General features: G+C 37.4%; 1 protein-coding gene across 2 annotated transcripts in view; it reads right to left on the bottom strand.

Moving 5' to 3' along the window:
• LOC111154984 (TBC1 domain family member 5) overlaps positions 1-23,061 on the bottom strand; it is a 544,655-nt gene that overhangs the window by 129,899 nt on the left and 391,695 nt on the right. For both annotated transcript variants that reach the window (XM_022514953.1, XM_022514954.1), the window contains exon 14: positions 9,960-10,102. In XM_022514953.1, the coding sequence (XP_022370661.1) occupies positions 9,960-10,102 (143 nt within the window). The remainder of the gene's footprint in view (positions 1-9,959; positions 10,103-23,061) is intronic.

Raw genomic sequence — 23,061 nt, 5'->3', positions numbered from 1 at the left:
GACGGAGCAAGTGAGCGAGCTTGCATGAGCTGCGACAGGGGTGGGGTACAAAAGGGAGAAGCAGATTCCCTGCTCAGCAGGGAGTCCAGACACAGGGTTGATCCCAGGATCTGAAGATCATGATCTGAGCTGAAGGCAGACCCTCAACCAACTGAGCCCCCCAAGTGCCAACACTTTTTCCTTTGACCTATGTCTTTCCTAGCTCCCTGAGACATTTCCTCTTCCCTGTGTAGTCTTTGTGTACTCACAGTTGTTTTTTTCTCCTGGTTGCTTATTGAGATCCCTGCTTTCATTTTGATGCTTCCCTCAAATGTTTGGTGATTTTTTGGTGATCTGCTCATGTCCAAGAATGGGCGAGTCCAAAGGTAACTTGAAGCTTTGTGTGCACTGACAAGTGGGTCTGTTAACTCTAGGGTTAACATGGTCATTCTTGGGTAATCCCTGAGCCTACATTTTTAGGCCTTTTCTCTTGGGCTCACTGGGCTCCCCCAGAGAAGAATCTCCCAAATTTCTTCTACAGGGAGGCAGTCTGGTTCTAGTGTTCTGGGAATACTAAAGATGGTAAAAGAACACTGGTGGGCTCCATGTTCACCAAAACTCCCCAGGTCCCTAGTCCAGACATCCATTTTACCACCTCTAGGATAAATCCTCGACGTACTGGTCAGAGATCCAAGTAAGGCTGGAAACCTGAGTATGTAACAGCTTCTTAAATACACTTTCGACCAGTTCTTGTTTTTCAGTCTTAACTTTTTCCCTCCCCCTACCAATTTCCATGTGATACCTAGCACTGCCAATTTCTATGCTTTTAGGAATTTTATGGGTTATTTCTTGGCTTTCTCCATTATCAATTTTGTATTGAGCTTTCTTGGATCTGCTAAGTCAGTTATCACTCACCCATCTGTTTTCCTACTTCCAAAAATCTCTGTAATCTCCTTCCTAATTCTCTGTGTCCTGTGTGTTTATGCTATTTAATGGGGTTTCAGGAGCAACAGGGGTAAATGCAGGAGCTCAATATAACACATCATATATTATGTCCTTAATCACTTCTTTAATAACATTTCTACTCAGCATCTGGGCAGGTGAACTGACAGGGAAGAAGAATCTAGGTGAGGTGAGGGAGTAACTGAGTGGGGAAAGCCGAGAAAAAAGGTGAAAAGGAGAGAGGGTGAGACCTGGGTGAGAAAGCTGGGGAAGTCAGTAGTCAGGAAGACCAAGATCACCATCACCTTTTCTCTAATCATCAGAGAGAATGACTGTAGTCAACTTGCAGGGCTCTTCACATTGTGTTCTGACAGACAGATGGATATGGAATCTCGAATATTTCTGAGTAAGATTCCAGTGATACACGTAATGTTGCTGGCTTTTGCCCATAGATTGTATACTGGAGTTCCTGAATCCATCTATTGTACTGAGCTCCTCAAATTTACCATATTATCCAGCAATCATGCTCCCTGGTATTTATGCATATGAAATGAAAACTTATGTCCACACAAAAACTTGCACAGTGATATTTGCAGTGGCCTTATTCATAGTTGGCCAAAAGTTGGAAGAAACTAAGATGTCCTTTAGTAGGTGAGTGGATAAATAAACTGTGGTACATCCAGACAACGGGATATTATTTGGTGCTAAAAAGAAATGGGCCATCAAGCCATGAAAAGACATGGAGGAAACTTAAATGCATATTACTAAGTGAAATAAACTAATCTAAAAAGGTTACATACTGTATGATTCCAACTATATTGTATTCTGGAAAAGGTAAAATTATGAAGATAATAAAAAAATCAGTGGTTGTCATGGGTTATGGGGAGGAACAGGCAGAGCACAGAACATTTTTACAGCAGGGAAACTACGCAGATCTTACTATAATGAGGGATAGATGTTGCTATACGTTTTGTCCAAATCCATAGAAGGTACAAATTATATTGTAAACTAGGGACTTTAAGTGGTAATGATGTGTCACTATAGGCTCAATTATAGCAAATGCACTACTGTAGTGAGGGAAGTTGATAGTGGCGTAGGCTGTGTGTATGTGGGGGTAGGGGTACCTGGGAATTCTGTACTTTCAATTCCACTTTGCTGCAAACCTGAAACTTCTTTAAAAAGAAAGGTCTATGATTTTAAAAATCTAACCACACAAAAAAAAGCACTACTATGATGTATCAGCCTAACTTAGTGAAATTTTAAAAGATTTTTAAACTAAAATATAAATATAAATGGCATTTGTAATTCAAAGGGTTATATTAATATCTATGTCTGCGATGGTCAGAAAATGAGTGGCAACATTTAATGTCTGGGAAGGAAGAGAGCTGGCAGTCAGGAAGTGCTTAAACACTCCTTAAAAAACAAGACCACCAATTTGTGCTTTGATAAAAACTCTGTAACACACTACTATGTAATTTAAGAGAGCCTTTGTTTCTTAGTCCCTGAGGTTGGGTAAAGCTTTCCCAGGAAAGACGAATAAATTCGATTTGTAGCTGAAATAAACTGCATTTTGACATCAGTATAATGTTGAACATGCTCTTAATGAAAAAATAGAGAAATAGAAATTCTGGGGGAGGACAGATGGAAACACTGGCAGAGAGACAGGTATCGGCTGAGGAGTTTAAGCAGAGATCTAAAGCAAAATGAAGAGGAACGATGTTTGTAAGCCATGAAGAAGATACAACTGCCACACAAAGCCAGGCCAAGAGATGGCTAAAGATGACCCTAGAGAAAACCCAGGAATATGACAGGGTTGTGACATATTCATGCTGGCTGAAAACACAAGGTAAGAAGTGGGTAAAAGGGCCAAGAAGAAAAGTTTTCCATTTACCAAGTGTTCAGAGAGAGTGTATGTTAAAAGATACCATAAACATTTAAGAGATACTTTCTTTTTTAAAAATTTTTAATCTTTTTTATTATGTTCAGTTAGCCAACATATAGTATATCATTAGTTTTTGATGTAACGTTTGATGATTCATTAGTTGCACATGACACCCAGTGCTCACCACAACATGTGCCCTACTTAAAACCCATCATTCTGTTACCCCAATTCCTACCCCCCACCCACAGAAACCCTCAGTTTGTCTCCCTGGGTCCAGAGTCCTCTCATGGGGAAAAAGAGAGAAAACTGAAGGGGAAGAAATCAGTAAGAGATACTTTCTAGTTAGGAAAATCTACTGTTAAATGAAGTTGACTATATTGTTTTAGTTATTGTAAATCAGGAGAAATGTTTTTCTTAGGCACTCATCAAAAAAAAATTAAATCAACAGAAAAAGAGATGTGAAAAATCTGATGCTAAAAAGTAGACAATGCTTGCTTCAAAAAAGCCATGTCAAAAAGTGTATTAAAAAAAAAACTATTCATTTGAGTTCTTATTCTAAAAGCTTCTTGGCACCTGCCTTCTCAGCAGTTACTGTACACATATCCATGCCACCTCCCCAGTCCGGGCCTTTAGGCGACCCTTCCATCTGAGACCACCCCCAAAACTGAGCACATGAAGAGCGCCAGATGCTTTGAAGGTTAGGGAAGAACTGTAACACATGTGGTTCTGGTCCTGAAGAGCTTACAATCTGTTTTAGAAGGTAGGACTAACGTGCAATAAGGAACAGCGTAAGACAGAGTATAATTAAATGCTACACTGCATTGTATTGATTAAAATCTTCTAGGAATACAAAAGTGAGAAATCGATATGGGCTAGAATAGTTGGGGAAGATTTGGGAAAAAGCTGCCTTGTCCTAGGCCTGAAAATAGAAGTACAATTTAGGTAAGTAGTGCCAGGGGAAAGAGAGAGCCACATGAGTGACTTTATTACAGTTCGGAATAAGGCCGTAAAAACAATACTGTGATGAGAGTATGGCTATTAATAAACTATTATAGGAGTAATGGTTCATGAGTAGACTTCCTTATCTCCTAACCTTTATTAGTGTATATAAACTTCATCCATATAATGCAGCAAAGAATCAAAAAACACTTCTTATAACAACATAAGACAATAAACTTGTTATGGTTTGATTAAAATGTTTGGGAATAATTCTATTTTGAAATGGATCCTATGTAATTTTAGTAAAGCAAAAGTTTCATTCAAAGAATAGCCATTTGACCATGACTTCAATGGTTAAATTTTAAAATCTGTATAATGTTCATATTATTTTTCCCAATGTGCAATTTTACTTTTTACTTAATAAAATCAAGGTAGGGCTTGAGGAACAGAAAAGGTAATATGAGAACCAGCCCGCCTGCCACTAGCCCTATGGCCTCGATCCAGCTTCCTAACATCCAAATATGGCAGCTGGGCTCAAACTTTGAAGCCTCATGAAGATGTTTATACGAAATCTATTAAGTGGTTGAATACTGTACTTGCCTGACTAACTGGATTACTTTTAAAGTGAATGAAAGCTTTGTTCCAGGTACAGAAAGAACACGATAAGGGTACTTTTGTTAAAAATTAAGTATGAGATGCCACGAGTAGTGTAAGGGGCAGAACAAGAACAAAGGGGGGACGGGAGTAGGGCACGAGGACCCAGCTCCACAGACCAACTGTGACTGTTTTAAATCACTTAACTGCCAGGGGCACTGTATTAGTTTGCTAGAGCTGCTGTAACCTAGTGCCTAAAAACTGGACAGTTTAAAACCAGGGACATTTATTGTCCAACTGTTGTGGAGGATACAAGTCTGAAATCCAGGTGCTGACAGGGCCATGCTCCCTCTCAGACCTGCAGGGAAGAACCCTCGTCACTTCCCACTTCCAGTGCTGGCTCGTTCCTTCGCAGGCTCGGCTTTCTCCTCGCATGTGGTGACAGCTCAAAAACCTTGGTGTTCCTCATTCCAATCTGTACCTCCGTCTTCATATGGCATTATTCTCCCTGTGCGTCTTCACATCAGCTTCCCTCTGTGCACGTCTGTGTCCAGATATGTTCCTTTATGTAAGGACACTATTGCATTAGGGTGCCTGTCCTACTCCAATATGACTCATCTTGACTAATGATATCTGCAACAACCTATTTCCAACGAGGTCATAGTCTGAGGTACTAGGGGTTAGGACTTCAGCATATCTTCACACCTCATCAGTGCCTGTAAAATCAGGATTTTAGACTAGATGCAGTTGGCCATTTTTCAGGTTATATAGCCCTTTGAGAAGAGCATGTAAAGTATATACCCTCGGCCCTGGGAAATGCACACGTACACGATATTTTGCACAGTATCAGCATGATCACTGGCCCTTTGAAGCCCTACACTGAACACCTAGGAGGATGCGGTCACTGGAGGAAGGCTCTTTTAGTTTCCCCAAGCGCACCATTCTTTGAGCTATAAATATATCACCTATATATATATCATTCTTTGAGCTATAAATATATCACCTATAAATATATAGGCTTGAAGAGAATATATGTAATGCCCAGAGCCTCACACTGTGGTGTTCAGTTAGACTTTTTTTGAATGAATGGGCTTGAAACTACTACATGTAATAAATATCACCACTCTGGATGCTCTAGGCAGGGTACCTGCTAGATTCAGAATCCACTGAAATGGAATAAAAACTTGAAACTAAAGTTCTAACTGGAACACTGAGGCTGGCGAACTGTCCATCTTCTTCTTGTCTTTGACCATGGCCTAAAATGTAAGCTCGTTTACTAGTCCCATCCTCCCATGCATTTGACCCAATCCTGTTCAGAGTCCTCCTCCTGCTACTCCTCTCCCTCTCCATCTTTTCCTCTGGGGAGTAATGCCTGTGCCTCTGGGCCCAGCCTTCCTGGAGTTACCACTGCCTGGGCAACCTCCAGCAGGGGGGCAGAGGATGCCACCTTGCTACCATGATTCTTGGCCAAGTGTCCACAGAGGACCAAACAAAAATCCCAGCTGCCTCACAATATCTTGATCTCCTCAATGACTTACTTTCCCCTAAACTAACTTCGACTGTTCTGGCCATACCCAGAACTGCTCCATGTCCTCTTGTTTGACCACACCTCTGGTGCTTTTCAATCTCATACCCGACTTTAAATCCCTTCACACTCTGATTTTCCCATCGTCTTTTCCTGGCCATGCCTTCCTCCCCCACACATCCCAAACCACCCTCATAAAATGCACTCAACACCCTCCATCCTTCTGCTTCCCTTCAGGTCTACCTAATGATTTGGACCTGGGCGTCGCTTGGAGCCTAGATCATGAGCTGCTTTCTTTGTATCTTGCCTGGACTGCTGAGCATGCCTTGGAAAATCATAACGTTAAGTCCTGGTGCTGTTGCCCACTGTTTGTCTCTGCAGAATAGGATCTTCAACAGTTAGACCATCTTGTCCTAGTCCACGGTCAACCATCTCTCCCACACTTCCCAGGTAATTCCTCTAAAACTCCTAAAACCCTACCATGCCTCACTCACAGCAGACAACCTTGCTTCCTCCTTTATCAGACATGGGATTCCTCCACGTCCCATCCCATCTACCTGTAAACTAGCGTACTTCTGAAACCTGCCTAGTACATTCTTCCTGGATCAGCACCAGCTTTTATTCCTGCTCCCCAGTCAGTCTGCCACAGGATTCCTGACTTCATTCCACTGTCTCTAAGCCCTTATTTCTTCAATTATTTCACTCAAAAAATATTTGTCAAGATCGCTATGTACTGGGCCCTGTTCTGGATGCCAGGATATAGCAGGGAAACCAAGACAGACAAAATCTGGTCTCTTGTTGTGGGGTAGGGGAGTGGGTGTGAACAACAATAAACAAGTAAAAAACCTCAAGTAAACAGGACAATTTATCTTTTCATAGATCTCATCAATGGAGCGGGGAAAAACTAGTATTGATCCTTTATAGAACTTAAGACTGATTGAGAAGTAAACCCTTGGTTGGTTCTCCCCCATCTCCAGTGAACCCTGATCCCATCCTTTTAAAGACACCCATCCACCCTTCCTTGCCTCTGCACTGATCCCTAGTTACATCTTTCTTCTCCTCTGCTCCGCTTTCTTTAAAGATTATTCTACACATGCTATCTCCACATTCTTTCCTTTTCATTTAATGGACTTTTTATTTGAAACTCTAATTTATACAGAAGACAAGAGGAATGACAACAAAACTGTACGAAAAGCTATTATACTTAACTGTCCAGTCACTCCTCAACCCATCATAATCCAGCCTCTGCTTTACCACTCCACTAAACCATTCTGGCAAAGGTATTTGATGACTGTCCCTCTAGAGGGCCAAGTCTGAATGGACATTTCCTGCCTGACCTTTTTATACCTCAGTATTCCCAACCCACCTGACTTCCCTTGGCTCAGATAATACAGTCCTATGAGGTTACAACACAAGCCCTTCCTTCTCTGGTGCCTTAAACACTGCGGTCAACTTCAGAGTTCCATCTTTGCCCATCTTCTTTTTCTGTAAGCACCCGCCTTAGATAGGCTGAGTGTGTAATTCTTATCATCCTAATGGGATGCCTTTGAGAGTGAAAGAGGGAAGTATTAATAATTACCACTCTTGACTAGCAGGTGTAAATCAAGACTGCCCCAAACAAATCAGGATATATGGTTACCCTATTCTTAGGGGTCACATCTACTCTTATGGTTTTAACTAACACGTGCCTATTAACCATTTGCAAAACTGAATCTGTAGCCCTGATTGTGACATTGAGCTTTATTTTCCAAATCTTCAGGTTGTGATTTCTCACAGATCTCAAGTTCAGTAGGGCCAAAACATAATCATTTCCATTCCTAAAACCTGCTAATCCTTGCATTTCCTATCCAAGTTATGCATATTACCCAGCCACTCAACTCTCCAAGCTGGAGATCATTTTGGACTTCCTGTTCTCCCTCACCCATCATATTTATGCACCAAGACGTACTGACTTTAGTTTTGAGGATTTCTCTAATCTACAGTTTTCCCCTTGGACTTCTGTCTTACCTTTTATCTTACTTGCTTGTTCTACTCTTGTCTCCCTTAAGTCTGTTTTCCATAGGGCTACCAGAGTGATCTAACACTGACTGTATTTTTGCTGTGAACCTTTCAGGAGCTTCCTAATATTTATCAGATAAAGACATCCATCATGATCCTATCCCTGTTCACTTTCTTTGGTCTCATAACCTGTTGGGTCTCCCTTTGCACTCTAATACCAAATGCCTATATACACATATAGGCAACTTGGGGCTCAATCCCAAGACCCTGAGATCGTGACCTGAGCTGAATGCAAACGCTCAACCAACTGAGCCACCCAGGTGCCCCTCACTGCCTCTCCTTTAAATTTTCATATTACCTATCCATACCTCAACCACAGCACTGGATATGTTAGCTTAAAATTGATTATGTCACTCTTTCCTACTATTGAAAAACTTCTTGAGCATAGGGGCAATGGCCCTTAATATTTAATAGTCATCCTATTTTTAGGAGCTCTCATCCACGGTTCTGGATTCAACCAGGCAAATTAAAATAAACTAGTCTAAATATTGAAATGAATACACAACTTCATTATCCTTGCATTTTTCCACATCTGCCCATAGATTTTATAACATCAATAGATGGACTGAAAATGTGTAAGGTCTTCAGTTACCAAAAATTTGCCTTTTTTACGAAATTAATGAAACCTTAGCACAGGAAACAGGATTAAATTTTAAAAAAATATCTAGTTGTGATATACCAAAGTTAGGAAAAGAGCAAATACTCCATTGTTTAAGATTAAAGAAAATCAGAATACATTTCGACAGTTGTTTGAATTGGAAAATTCTGTGGAAAGATTATCCTAAACCACTTTTTTAATAAAAGAGGCTAATCATTCCTTTTTTTTAAATTATTTACATTAAAAATTCATACTACTTTAAAAATGAGAGCTTAGTATCGAATATTCTAAAATCCAGTATCCATCAAATCTACCCAAACATCTTTCTCTACTTTCCAGATGTTAGCTCTTACGATTTCCATGTTCTTATATGATTAGCTCTGACTTAGAAAGAAGGAACTTTTCACTTAGTCTGTCAAAACCCAAACTATTTGACCTTCAAGGCACAGAAAAAACCCACAATTTTTGGATAAAATGTGGTGCTCCTGTCACTTGTTCATTCAAGTAATTTTGAGGGCATTAAAAAAGTATAATCTAAAATTTTAAAGAATATTATTAGCGTCACCAGAGGCACAACAAGAGCATCTGGTGCCACTGGTATTCAGTGAACAAATAAAGAGAACCACACAGCAGTATAACAGTCAAGATTATGAATGATTCCAAACAGTTTATGTTCTGACAAAGTCCTACTCCTAAGAGGTTTTTTTTTTCTTATTTCCTATTTAATCATCACTTTGTGCAATCTTCCTAATTATATTTTGGCTTACAAATCTTGTTTTGTGAACAGTGATTATTTTTTTGAGAAAGAAAACAATTTGAGGTATTTCGAAATTTAAAACATGCTCTGGTATTTTCTTCAAGCTGAAGATTATCAGAGTACTCCAGACAGGCACTGGCTTCCCAGCTATGGCAAGCATCCTAAGGTAGATCTCATGAGATAGGAATACGTCTATCACTTGGCAATCTACTGAGAAATACATTTGGCCAAAATATAACTGAGAAGAGGTTAAAATATCTTTAAATGTAATATTTATTTTTTATTGGCAAGTTGTTGATACTATAAAAATAGCTCCAATCTCCTGATAAATATCTTTGAGTACTCCCTACCTGTCAGAAGGTGGAGCTCTAAACATATCTGAAATACGGGCTTTTTATTTGTGCATTTTACAAATGTGTGTAATGAGAAGATTAAAGCAGGAGTAAAGTCTTTAGAAAAATGGCTCTGAAGAATAGTCTAATTCTCTCAGGACAAAATCACCCACATCTCCCAATAGGTACATAGTTAACTAACAAAAAAGATATTAATATGCTCAACATATTACCTACTATAAAAATGCAGGCACAGTAATTCAGAATAAAAGAACAAGTATACTTAAAAGATAAAATACATTCAAAAAATCAGGACCACCTACTTGGATGTAGGCAAGGTCATTAACACTTACAAGCATCTCGGATGTAGAGTAACATGGCTATGAAGATATAATCAACTAAACTTAGGCTAAGGCCATCTGCAAACAAGGCATCCCAGACCACCAGAAGATCCTGCAGGGGGAACTCTCGTCCAAACAGTAGCCGGACCCATCGTCTGGAAAGAAACAACACCAAAATTCAGAAATGTGTATTTCTGGAAGTAATATAAAGAGGAATCATTTTCTTCTATACCTGTGAAAAAAACAATAATTTTTAATTGATCACACAAGGCAAATACTATACATCAAATATATAATACAGTAAAATCCAAGTTTTAAGCTTTCGAATGAATTTTGTAATTTTGTAACTGGGCCACAATCGTTGAAGTTTATTTCTATACATATAAAACACTACCATGATATTTTAAAAGGTAGAAATCTTTCATATTTAATACAAATCCCAAATCTCAAAAGGCAAAGAGGAAAATGAATGCAGAGCGGTCTGACAGTTGCCTCATAGGTAAGGTTAGGAATTTAAAAAATAGAATTTTCTAAAATTTTATGATCACTACTGATTTGGGTGTTGTTGTTATTAACTGAACTTTTGCAAATAATTGTACAGCAATTAACTATAACCAAGTAGAAACCTGCATTCGCACATTTCACTCTTATTTTAAAATATTCATTTTAAAATTAAATGTGGTTAAAAAATACATATATACTGTCACACACAGACAGCTATTTCAAATGAAACAAATAGTAATACTTTATTTTTAACTTTAGAATAGATACACCTTATTAGTGAGGTTATCTTTTTAGGGCTGTTTATAAGAAGAGTCACTTCCATGGCCAGGAAAATGAGTATCTGCGCTGTAAGCACATCTGGGTAGCTTATAAGAATACTGAATAAGATCTGCATATAATTATACATCATAAACGGCTATACTTCAAACTTTCAACAAACCCTAAAGTACTCATAAATAATTCTTAGAAGAAAATTAAAATAATTCATTTTGATATCCATTTTTTATCCACTTACATCTAATTGTATATAACATGGCTACAATTTCCTTACACAAACCTTTCTACAGGAATTTCAGCTTGAATTCTATGTGGTTCTGGCACATAACAAAGAATCAAAAATTCCAAATTTCTAGTATACTAAGTAGCACAGAAGAGAGGGAATTCTTGAAAAAATTAGTTAAAACAGATTACCTCCTCACAAAATTAGAAACCAAATATAACCATCTGTGGGGTTAAAGTGAGCACCAACCACTCCCCCACCCCCGCCCTGAATTCAGATACTTTCTTCAGGGAGTATCATATTTAAGGAGAAATCAAAGCTGTGATAATGTAGTGTAGAATTACACAAATGTATCACAGTTATTAGGAACCATATACCATACAATCAAATACTAAAGTTCTTTCATTCACATTATCAAATTAATCAATAGAATAATTAAACTATTTTTAATTACATCTTAAATTATGAAACTCAATTTTTCAGGAAAAAGATTGAATGCCTAAGTAACATTTATCTTTTTAAAAATGTTACAGTATCATTTACAATTTTTATTTATCTTTCAATTCTTATTCTACTTCCACTATGAGAGGTGACTAAAATAAATTATTTTTTTGGTCTAATATTGCCTGCAGTTATGTAATTCAGGGAAAAACATTCTTTCTCCACACATTTTTAATTCTTTCAAATTACAAATGCCAATATCTACTATTTTAAGCTCCAAAATATCTCTAAATTACATAGTTTGTTCTTCTTAATGACAAAGAATTAACTGGTCTTGCAAGGAGTATCAGGGAAAGCACAGAATGGGCAAATCCAAAAGTAGCTGGATTAAACCATTTTAGGCATCTGTTTAAAGAATCTTTAAACTTATAATTGTATCTGCATTATTAAATGACTAGAACAGAATGTGGTCATTTACAGTTATTCAACTGATTCAACAGAAGAAAAATTCATAAAAAAAATTACATTTAATATATAACATGCTGACTGTGGTTGGTAACACTGTATTGATAATTGAAATTTGTCAAGAGAACTAAAATATTCCTACCATAAGTGAATGAATAAATGAATGAAAGAATGAATAAAGAAAATGTGTGAGGTGATGTATATTATATGCTAATTAACAAGATGGGAGGAATCCTTTCACAATGGATACATATAGCAAATCATTACAATGTACACTTTAAATAGCTTACAATTTTATGTCAATTATATTTCAATAAAGCTGAAAAATAATATAATTAAGAATTATCTTGGTTGGGGCGCCTGGGTGGCTTAGTGGGTTAAGTGTTTGTCTTTGGCTCAGGTCACAATTCCAGGGTCCTGGGTTCGAGTGCCATGTCCAGCTCCCTGCTTAGTGGGGAGTCTGCTTCTACCTCTCCCTTTGCCCCTCCCTCCAGCTTGTTCTCTCTCTCCCCATCCCCCAAATAAATAATTAAAATCTCTTAAAAAAAGAATTATCTTGGTTTAATGGACAGGCAAATTTTGGCAGTTTCAAAATAGAAAATTCCGACATTTAACTGATACTTCCTGGTTCAAATCTGGATGTCAGTACAAAATTGAAGAATTACACCTACATAATGGTAGCTACACACTTGAGGTAAGCATAGCATAATGTGTAAACTTGTCGAATCACTATGTTGTCCATCTGAAACTAATGTAGCATTGTGCCAACTAAACTCAAAGAATTAAAACAACCGAAAAAAAAGAATCATACCTATAAAATTGTACTGTGCCTTGAACTCACTCCTTTCATTCTTGGAGGTTATTTTAATACTTTCCTTATTTGAATAAGCCCACTTATGTAACTAAGGCTGGTGTTTCCTGATGGACATTATTTTTGCTTACCCTTCTTATGTGTGGGAGGAAAATTTTCTGTTTTTCCTGCTATTTCCCATTAAAAGCAAAATGACTTTTGAAAAAAGCTGACATGTCTCATGCTAAAATAGATATCATTTAGCAAAAAAAAAAGAAAAAAAAACTGATGGTCTGATATTCGCCACAGAGAATACCATCTTTTTGCCCCTTGCTTAAAGCTCAAAGTCCTCTCATTTTCTTATGGAAAATCACAGCTTTGGTTTCATCAGAGCTAGAAAGAAAGAAAGAACAAATGAACAGACAGAAGGGAAGAAAGAAAAAGAAAGAAAGAAAGAAAGAAAGAAAGAAAGAAAGAAAGAAAGAGGGAGGGAAAGGAAGGAAGAAAGGAAGGAAGAAAATAGGAAGGAGGGGGAGGGAGGGAGGGAAGGAAGAAAGGAAGGAAGAGAGAAAGAGGGGAGGAAGGAAGGAAAGAATGGAAAGAGGAAGAAAGAAAGGAAGGAAAGAGGGAAAGAGAGAGAGGAAAGAAAGGGGGAGAAAGGGGAAAAAAGGGAGAGAGACGGAGGGAGGGGAGGAAAGAAGGAAGGGAGAGAGAGAGATGGAGGGAGAGAGGGGGAAGGAAGGGAGAGAGAGAGAGAAAAAAAGAGAGAGGCAAGAAGGGGGGAAGAAGGAAAGAAGAAAATACCCCCCTCTTTTTAAAGAAATTATTTATTTCCTGTTATTTCTATAACAAAACGCCCTGTTACTGCTCAAAGTCATCCAACTTTCCTGCTGCTTGGGGTTTTTAAGCTTAGCTTCAAAAATGACCCCAGATACCTACGTGCAGCAATCTCCACTGCAGCACTGTCAGGAGGGAGAACTGCAAATATATTGTCATCTACATTGAATAAAACATATCATCAAAACTACACACAACGTAAGTCCTCAGTACTTTTATATTTAATATGTAATCTATGATGTGCTGCTTTATAAATGTTTCACATTGCTTTATTTTTGAAGTTTCACCTTGCCAAGTACACTGATAAATAATTCCAGGGCAAAAGCCAAATTCTGTGTATGTGTGTATGTGTGTGTGTGTGTGTGTGTGAGAGAGAGAGAGAGAGAGAGACAGACAGACAGACAGACAGAGACAGAAAGAGAGAGACAGATGAAGAGAGACAGGAGACAGAAAAAGAGAAATATCCAGAAAGTTCTTTGTAAAGAGCTCTGTACACTTTGCTGAGTGCTCTATGTGTTTACCAAGGTCTTGATAAACTCACTGTGAAGCCACCTGTCATGCTACCGAGAGGCAAAGGTGTAGCTAAATTGAAAGTACAGGCAGTGATCTTGTTAGAGGCAACATAAAAATAATTCAGGAAGTGGAAAAAAAAAAAACAACCCAGAAACACATAAGGAAAAAAATTTATTATTAGATGCTTGGCACGTTCCTTTTATATAAGACTGTTATACATGCAAGGATATAAAATTAAAGCAAAACACAGTTTCCTGTATCTTATATGCGATTATAGGAAAATTAAAGCCAAATTCTCAAAATATTTAAGTAGTACTGTATGACTAATGGAAAGCTTTGGGACCAACAATGACCTTATCAATAATTTAATCATCTTAATCCCTACTGGATTTAGTTCATACATATATTCACCACACACAAAATTTCCTGTGCTATTTTGGGCTTTCTTCATTGAGCTTAAAAGCCAAGGAAAAATTCCGTTCTTTATGGAATGAGTTACCAGCAGAAATTATTTCAGTAAGCTTTTGTATTCTTAGAAAGGAAAACTTACTCTAAGAAATGAGGTCTTAGAAAGAAGTCACTCCTAAAATTAACATGCTTTTATTGCAGTTAAAAATATTTAGCGCAAGTTTAACTTACACTTAAGGGTAGCATTAAGGCTTTCTTTTCCCCTTCAAGATAGCTTCAGTTTAATTGCTTCATACTATTAATCTTGCTTTATGTATGTTACACCTGCAGATTGCAATGCTCATAACCGTACACATTTTATCACTTGTGATAATATAATAATTCATATTTTACCAGACCTACTTGGTAATTAAAATCTACACAAACAAAAAAGACCATCTGAGGTATTAAATTTAATAATAAACCACCCAAAGACAGGACTGTTTCTATGTCTGCAGTTATATCACTATTCTCAATTTAAAATTTCTGTGTAATTAAGCTGCTATCCCCAGGGGATCAGTAACTCCTGATGGTATTATTGCTTGGTGAATGACCCATGGAAACACCAAGAGAAATCCATTTTTTCTAGTAGTTTATGACAATGACCAATTTGAGGTTCATACTTCATCCAACATGGCTGTAGTAGGTTATACATGCAGAAAGAGACTTCTATACTATATCTTAATTTCCTTTTCCTTTAATGACTCTTTAGTAAGATATAGGCATAGCCAGCTTAGAAGAACAAGTAAAATAAAAAAAGGTATATTCAATTTAATTTAACAAACATTATAAAGGTATCAAGCAACTTGTGATCACAAAATGATAGCACTGGACAAGCATATGGGAACACAATAGAGCAATGTTCAATTTTTGTTTAATGATATTAATTTTGCTTTTTTGCCTTCTGTTCACTTGTACTTTTCAAAGCTAACAATTAATTTTTAAATAACCCAAGCAGGGTAGAGAATAAACACAGAATCCAAATTCTTTATTAGTATCAGAGGAAAACAACAGCAAACCAAAGCGTTCATCTCTGTGGTTGGTAGCTCCTTGATGAAGTTGAGGCTCTTCTTATATTGTGTTCCTTTGCACCCAGTTCTTTCTAAATTAATTTACCCTGAGTTTTCCTTTATATCAACTCTGTGAAAATAGTCTTAAAATTAAAACCAAATATTGCAGTTCTTATAATTAGGGTCACAAGGCATTCTCATCTTTAATTCTTTCTTCTTTGCAGAACAGAGCTACAAAAGATGGAAGCCAAAATAAAGCATTTTTTCCAATTTCACATTCTTCTTAACAGTGCTGCAGAATACATTATTGGAAGGTGCTTAGCCTATTCATGAATTTTTTTCTGTATCTAATACTATTTCAATTCAGTACTCTTAAAAAATGTTTGGGATCTGCATGGGTTACAGAAAGATTTGAATATTTCAAGCCCATTAAACTCTGCTTCAAAAGCAGAAGGAACTGAAACTCTGAATTAGTTATTATCTTTACAGAACTCAAATTTGATTTCTATGTGCACCTTGTAATCCATGGGCTGAACCCAGCTTGAATTTAGCTTTCTGGGAACACATGTTAAACTTAATTTAACCCCCACAGGATATGTACACCAACTGTTAAAAATATGTTTTTGACTTTGGGGAAAATTCTCTATTCCTTTCAGAGGGCAGTACGTAGCCCTTTATTAAGGAAGGTTTCTTATTCCAAAAATAAGTTCCTAATAATCACCACCCATTCCTACTGTAATTTATTCTCTTTGCCAAATGTTTGAAGCTGTTTTGTCAGAACAACTGTAATACACCCTTTGCAAAAATAGTTTGAATAGAAAACAGAGCTTGCGCATTTTTCTCATGAGAATACTGAGGATAGAAGATGACCATCATATGTTCAGAAGCTGTATAATCTTTGAATATTTTCTCTCTCTCTCTGTCACTCACACACACACAAATACACATACACACACTCAAACACCCCTCTCTTAAATGTATACCTATTTGGTTTACAAGTATGGTATTTCAAGGACTAAGAATTTTAGAATGTGTGACTTACCAGCAAATTCAAATAAACCTATAAAATATGGTATTCCTTCAATACAGATTTCGTTGTATGAATAGGATGTGCTCTCTTTGAGAATCCTATTTTATAGTCCAACCAGTATGCAGTTAGAATATGAGTCCTGCCTTGAAAGGGCTATGGGAGTAAAAGTAGCTAAGAACTGATTTTTCTATCCTATCACTTGCTTGGGCTCCACTAGTAGTCAGCTGCTATTGGACATCTCCTTGAGAAAATTACGTGGAAGCCACTACTGCCAATAAACAACACCATGAAGAATTAATGGACAGTTGGTGGTTATGTTGGGAAATTTAATTTTAGGCTCCGTGAACACCACTCTTTATTCATACTACAGATAATCTTTACTTCTAAAAAGTCCATAAAAAGGCTTTGTTCTGTCATTTTACCTTTGGAAAGGGAATTATGATCAAATCAGTCTTCTAAAAGAGCATACAGAGAACTGCTAAAAATAATTGCTCCTATCCTCCCTAATCTGAAACTCATTAAAAAACAAAAACTTGCGTGACTTTTTTTTTTTTTCAAATTGTCATAGACCATTTCAAATACCAATGGGATCTTAACCTCTTTGAGTAACACTTTTCAAATTCCTCCGCATAAAGCTTCTAATGCATTTATACACATTGTTGGAAGAAGTGACATGAAGCGTAACACCAAGCTGAGAAGTATGTGATTCTGGATAGAGGGAAGACCACAAATCTGTAAGCTGATAATACATCATCAAGAAAGTCAGACTGAACCAGTTCCTAAAAGGCAGAGGTGGTACTGGTTTCCTTTTCACCTCATCACTTACCTATGGCTGTAAAGAGCCTGGGGGACTCATTTTACTTAACTCTGTCTTCCTTCTTTCTTCCCGATCCCGATCCTGTAAGTCATTACCCTGACCCCGCCTGACTGCTCAGAGGCTAGGACAGGTACTTCACTTAGGGCTGCTGTTTGGAGGTTCCATTATCTATCGGTCTCTCCGCTTCCTAATTACATTTTCCAGAGATACAGGCACTGATAAGCAAATTCCAGCTGAAGGGTTAGTTACTGATAGTCTGGTTTGGTTATTGTCCCTTCTCTAGCAGATCACAAGCTCCTTGGGGTTACTTGGTATTAGACATAAAGTCGGGGATTAATAAATGTTTATTAAATTAATATGAGTCCTTCTCCCCTGTCAGCTCTTCTTAAAGAGGGGTCTTCTTGATCTTCACCCTACATCCTTGATCTCTCACAGGTTTCCTAGTTGCTAAGCAGATGTTTCCCTAAAGTTTCTCATCTCTGTAGAGAACCCTGGACACCCACGTTAAGTCGTAAGTGATCACACCTATGTCAGAATTGATTAAGGCCTCCCCCTACATTTCCTGAACACTGGCAACCTGCTTGTTCATGCCTCAGATGCTCCTCAGCTGGATCCTGTTTCTACTAAGACCATGCTACTCAAAGCATGATCCTAAGACCATCATCATCTCCTGGGAGCTTGTTAGAAGTGCAGACTCCTAGGCCCCTAATACAATATTCCTGAAATGAGAATCTTCATAGTAATAAGACCTCCAGGGGATGTGTGTGTCTATTAAAGTTTGAGAAACACTGGCCTAGATAACAGATTCCTGTTTCCTGTCCATTTTAAGATGCCAACTGTCAGGGCTCCTAAAATCTACCATGTATTCATGGAAATTGTTACTCCAGGAGAAGAAAAGGCTTAAATGATTGAATGACTCTTTTAATTAGAGTAGTGATCTCAAACTTTAATATTTATTAGACTAGCCTGGAGGGCTTATTAAAACACCATTGCTAAAACCCATACAGAAAGTTTTGGGATTCTCATTTTGAGATTCAGGTGGGGCCTGATAATTTGCATTTTTGAATTAGTTCCTGCCTGGAGTTGCTGATGCTGCTGATCTGGGGGCCAAAATAAGAGAATCACATTCTGGTAATTCTGATTTCTCTCCACATCTCCACACCTCAGTCCTGGGTGTGGGTCTTCAAATCAGCTTACTCAACATGTCTAGTCATTGGACCAGCGACCACTAAACATCTATTGGCTGGGACAGAAAGCACACAGAGCCAAACACCTCTTCATATTCTATCTCTATTAACTTCTAAACTTTTATTTTAAAAAAACCCACAAACACTATAAAAACATTATCCAATAAAAAGAACAGACATGGGTGTGGGAGAGAGGCAGACCTCCCAAAGGTTGGGAAACCATAGGCCCCTGTGATTTCTTTTCTTTTTTTTAAACTCCCAGTGTATTATAAGATGAAGAAATGCCAAGACAAGGCTATAAAAACTGTGACATTTTAAATGTTAACATTTACAAGTCAATGTTTTTAAACATAAATTTACATTTGAAGGCAAAGTGAACACTCAAAGTGAACTTTGAGGCCCCTCATGTTTAGCCCTGAGCTAATGGCTTTCTTGGGCCTCTTTTGTGATTGGCTCTAATGAGGTAAGAGAGTTGGGGGACGTCAGGAGATCACTGATTAGCTTAGTGCAAAGAGATAGAGCCCAAGAGGAAAGTGGCTCAGTCCTGGGTGTGGGTCCTCAAATCAGAACACCAATACTACCAGGATCCAAAAGGGTATTCTCGCATTTCCCATGCAGAAGCCGTACAGTACAGCGAGCCTAGCAGAACGTTCATCTCTCCAGTGTTTGTTTATTCTGCTTCACCTGTGAGCTGTTCTCACTCTAAGGTTCTGCACTATCACCTTTCTCAGATCTGTCTTTAGAATAAAACATGCTTTTAAAATACAAAAGAAACTGTTGCTTGGGTGGTTCGGTTGGCTAAACATTTTCCTTCAGCTCAGGGCATGATCTCAGGGTCCTGGGATCCAGCCTTGTGTCAGGCTCCCTGCTCAGTGGGGTGCCTGTTTCTCCCTCTGCCCTTTTGCACTGCTTCCCCACTTGTGCTCTCTCTCTCTCAAATAAATAAATAAAATCTTTAAAAAAATACAAAATAAAATAAAAAACACAATGGTCCAAAATCTCTGGGATGTATCAAAAGCATTTCTAAAAAGGAAGCTTATACTATAGCGATACGGACCTATCTCAAGAAACAAAAATCTCAAATGAACAACCTAACCTTACACCTAAAGGAACTACAAAAAACCAAACACAAACAAAAACAAAACAAAACAAAACAAAACAAAGACTAAAGCTAGTAGAAGGAAGGGAATAATAAAGATTAGAGTGAAAATAAATGAAATAGAGACTAAGGAAAAAAAAATAGAAAATATCGATGAAACCAAGAGCTGATGCTTTGAAAAGATAAAGTTGATAAACCTTTAGCCAGACTCATCAATAAAAAAGACAGAGGACTCAAATAAATAAAATCAGAAATGATGAAGGAAAAATAACTGACACTACAAAAATATAAAAAATTTTAAGAGAATATTATGAAAAATTAGATGCCAAGAAGTTGGGTAACCCAGAAGAAATGGATAAATTCCTAGAAATACACAATCTTCTAAAACTGGAAGAATTACAAAAACTGAACAGACTAATTACTAGTAATATAACTGAACTGATAATCAAAAACTCCCAACACAAGTCCAGAACCAGATGGCTTCACAGGTAAAGTCTACCAAAAATATGAAGAAGAGTTAATACCTATTCTTCCTAAATTATTCCCAAAAACTGAAGGGGAAGGAATGCTTCCAAGTTCATTTTACAAAGCAAGCATTACCCTGATACCAAAACCAGACAAAGACGTTACAAAAAAAGAAACGATAAGCCAATATATGATGACACATGGATGCAAAAATCCTCAACAAAATAAAAGTAAAATGAATTCAACAATCTATTACAAGGATCATCCACCACAATCAAATGGGATTTATTTCAGGGATGCAAGGGTAATTCAATATTCATAAACCAATCAATATGATATATGACATTAACAAGAGGCAGGATAAAAAGAATTTACAATGGGGAAAAGACAGTCTTCTCAATAAATGGTGTTGGGAAAACTGGACAGCCACGTGCAAAAGAATAAAAACTGACCACTTTCTTCTACCATGTACAAAAGTAAATTCAAAATGGATTAAAAACCTAAATGTGAGACCTGAAACCGTAACACTCCTAAAAGAAAATGTTGGTAGTTATCTTTTGGACATCAGCCATAACAACATACCCATGGGTATGTCTCTTCAGGCAAGGGAAACAAAAGCAAAAACAAACTATTGGGACTACCTCAAAATAAAAAGTGTTTGCACAGCAAAGGAAATCATCAACAAAATGAAAAAGCAACCTACTGAACTGGAGCAGATATTTGCAAATGATGTATCCCATGAGGGTTTAATATTCAAAATATATGAAGAACTCCTAAAACTCAACACTAAAAAAATCGAATGATCCAATTTAGAAATGGGCAGAGGATCTGAATAGACATTTTTCCATAGAAGACAAGCAGATGGCCAACAGACACATAAAAAGATGCTTAACATCACTAATCAGTGAAAGGAAAATCAAAACCACAAAGAGGTATCACCTCATACCTGTCAAACTGGTTACTGTAAAAAATATAAGAAGTAATAAGTGTTGGTGAGGATGTGGAGAAAAGGGAAAAGCTTATGCACTGTTGCTGGGAATGTAAACTGGTGTGCTCATTGTGGAAAATAGTATGGAGGTGTCTCAAAAAATTAAAAAGAGAAATACCACATGACCTAGTAATCACACTACTAGGTATTGACCCTCAGAAAATGAAAACACTAATTCAAAAAGATATCTCCATGTTTACTGCATAATTATTTACAATAGCCAAGATACGGCTATTGTGCCCATCAACAAATGAATGGATAAAGAAGATGTGATACACATATACGACAGAATATTACTCAACCATTAAAAGAATGAGATCTCGCCATTTGTGATAACGTGAATGCATCCAGAGGCTATTACGCTAAGTGAAGGAAGTCACCCAGAAAAAGGCAAATACTGTATGATTTCACTTACATGTGGAATTTAAAAAATAAAACAAACAGAATCTTAAATACAGAGAATAAACTGTTGGTTAAAAGAGGGGAAGCTGGTGGAGGGATGGGCAAAATAAAGGAGTTTAAGAGGTAACTTCCAGGTAGAAAATAAACCATGGAGATGAAAAGTACAGCGCTGGGAATATAGTCAATAATATTGTAATAACACTGAATGGGACAAATGGGTGACTATCCTTACTGTGGGGAGCACTGATTAATGTACAGAATTGTGAAATTCATGTATTGTACACATGGAACTAATACAACATTGTATATCAAGTATACTTCAATAAAAATAAAAATGAATGAGTGAATGAATAAGTAAATAAAATGTTATTTCTGGAAGAATTAAGAGCTAAACTCCAAGATGTTCACGCAATGGCATTACCGCCAGCTCTGTGACATTCTGGTGGAAAAGAGTTTTCTGTGTAAGGGAGATTTCCTGGAACCTTTCACATCTCAATGCACAACTGAAATAAAGGAAGACCACCCAAATAAAAATAAGCAGAGGATATTTACTCAAAGCTTGCTAAAACAAGGGAACTGGCTACCATCACCTGTTTGGCAAAGAAGCAAAAGCGGTCACAGGAGTGAGAAGCTTTGTAGTAAAAAACATGAAAGGCTTCAGGTAAGCCTGACTAAAGGTTTTAAGTATGGCTGTTGAGTAACTAAAATGGGAGCACCATATGTGATTGATTTGGGGAGCATGTGTATTTGGTTTTCTCTGGCTGGTCCTGAGTTGGAAGCAGACAAAAACAGGAAAGGTGTCAGTCACTGAAGTTCTGACTGTTGTGGGCTGATTCTGCCACAGAGGTTACGGTTTGCCTTCCTGGGCTTCTTATGCGGGTCAGAGTTCTACTGTCCTATACTGTCTGGCCACTGTCCATTTGCACATTCAGTCTCTGAATACAGACTCTTGGCTTCTGAGCCTATGCCTGTGGCCAGTCTGGAACTAGCTGCAGTTACTGGAATTCACAAAATTAAGTTATCTTGACGGTTCTAAGTTCAAATAGAGACAAGTTTGAGAGGCAATGGCAATGGGTATGTAGTCCCCTCTTTGCAAAAGCTTATGAAAAGGATAAAATAGTGAAACTTAAATTCAATTTTCAATATAATAGGAGTTGTGGACCCCTGTTAGAATTTAATCAAGTTTATGAACCCTCTAAATTACAAGTTACCTTTCTTCCCTAGTATGAGGAGCAAAAGGGAAACAAAGAGGGTTAAAGAGGAGTTGGCTGCTTCATTTTATCCCTAGCTCCCTAGTTAACAGCTGAAGTCTGGTGCCCAGAGAACTTTACAAGTCAACTGTATGTGTGTAAATTTTGTTAAAAGGACAGATATATGTTAAGCAAGGAAAATGTGTTTCCTGATGTACAGAAGATTGCAACTCGATGTTTTAAAATAAACACAGAAAATTTCTGATGACAATGGCAAATACCATGCATTTATATGACTTCTTCGATATCTAAAAGTACTACTAAGTAGATGATCTAAAAATACGCCTTAACCACCTAAAACCAGTTTTATTTCAAGTGGTCTGTGGAATATATGCATTAGAGGCACTTATGGGAAAAGTCCTGCATGTTT

This window comes from Enhydra lutris, unplaced genomic scaffold (genome assembly GCF_002288905.1).
Source record: "Enhydra lutris kenyoni isolate GAN:26980312 unplaced genomic scaffold, ASM228890v2 scaffoldscaffold39, whole genome shotgun sequence".
Taxonomy (NCBI): domain Eukaryota; kingdom Metazoa; phylum Chordata; class Mammalia; order Carnivora; family Mustelidae; genus Enhydra; species Enhydra lutris.
Note: the sequence above shows the minus strand (reverse complement) of the source record. Positions and strands in the feature narration are given on the sequence as shown.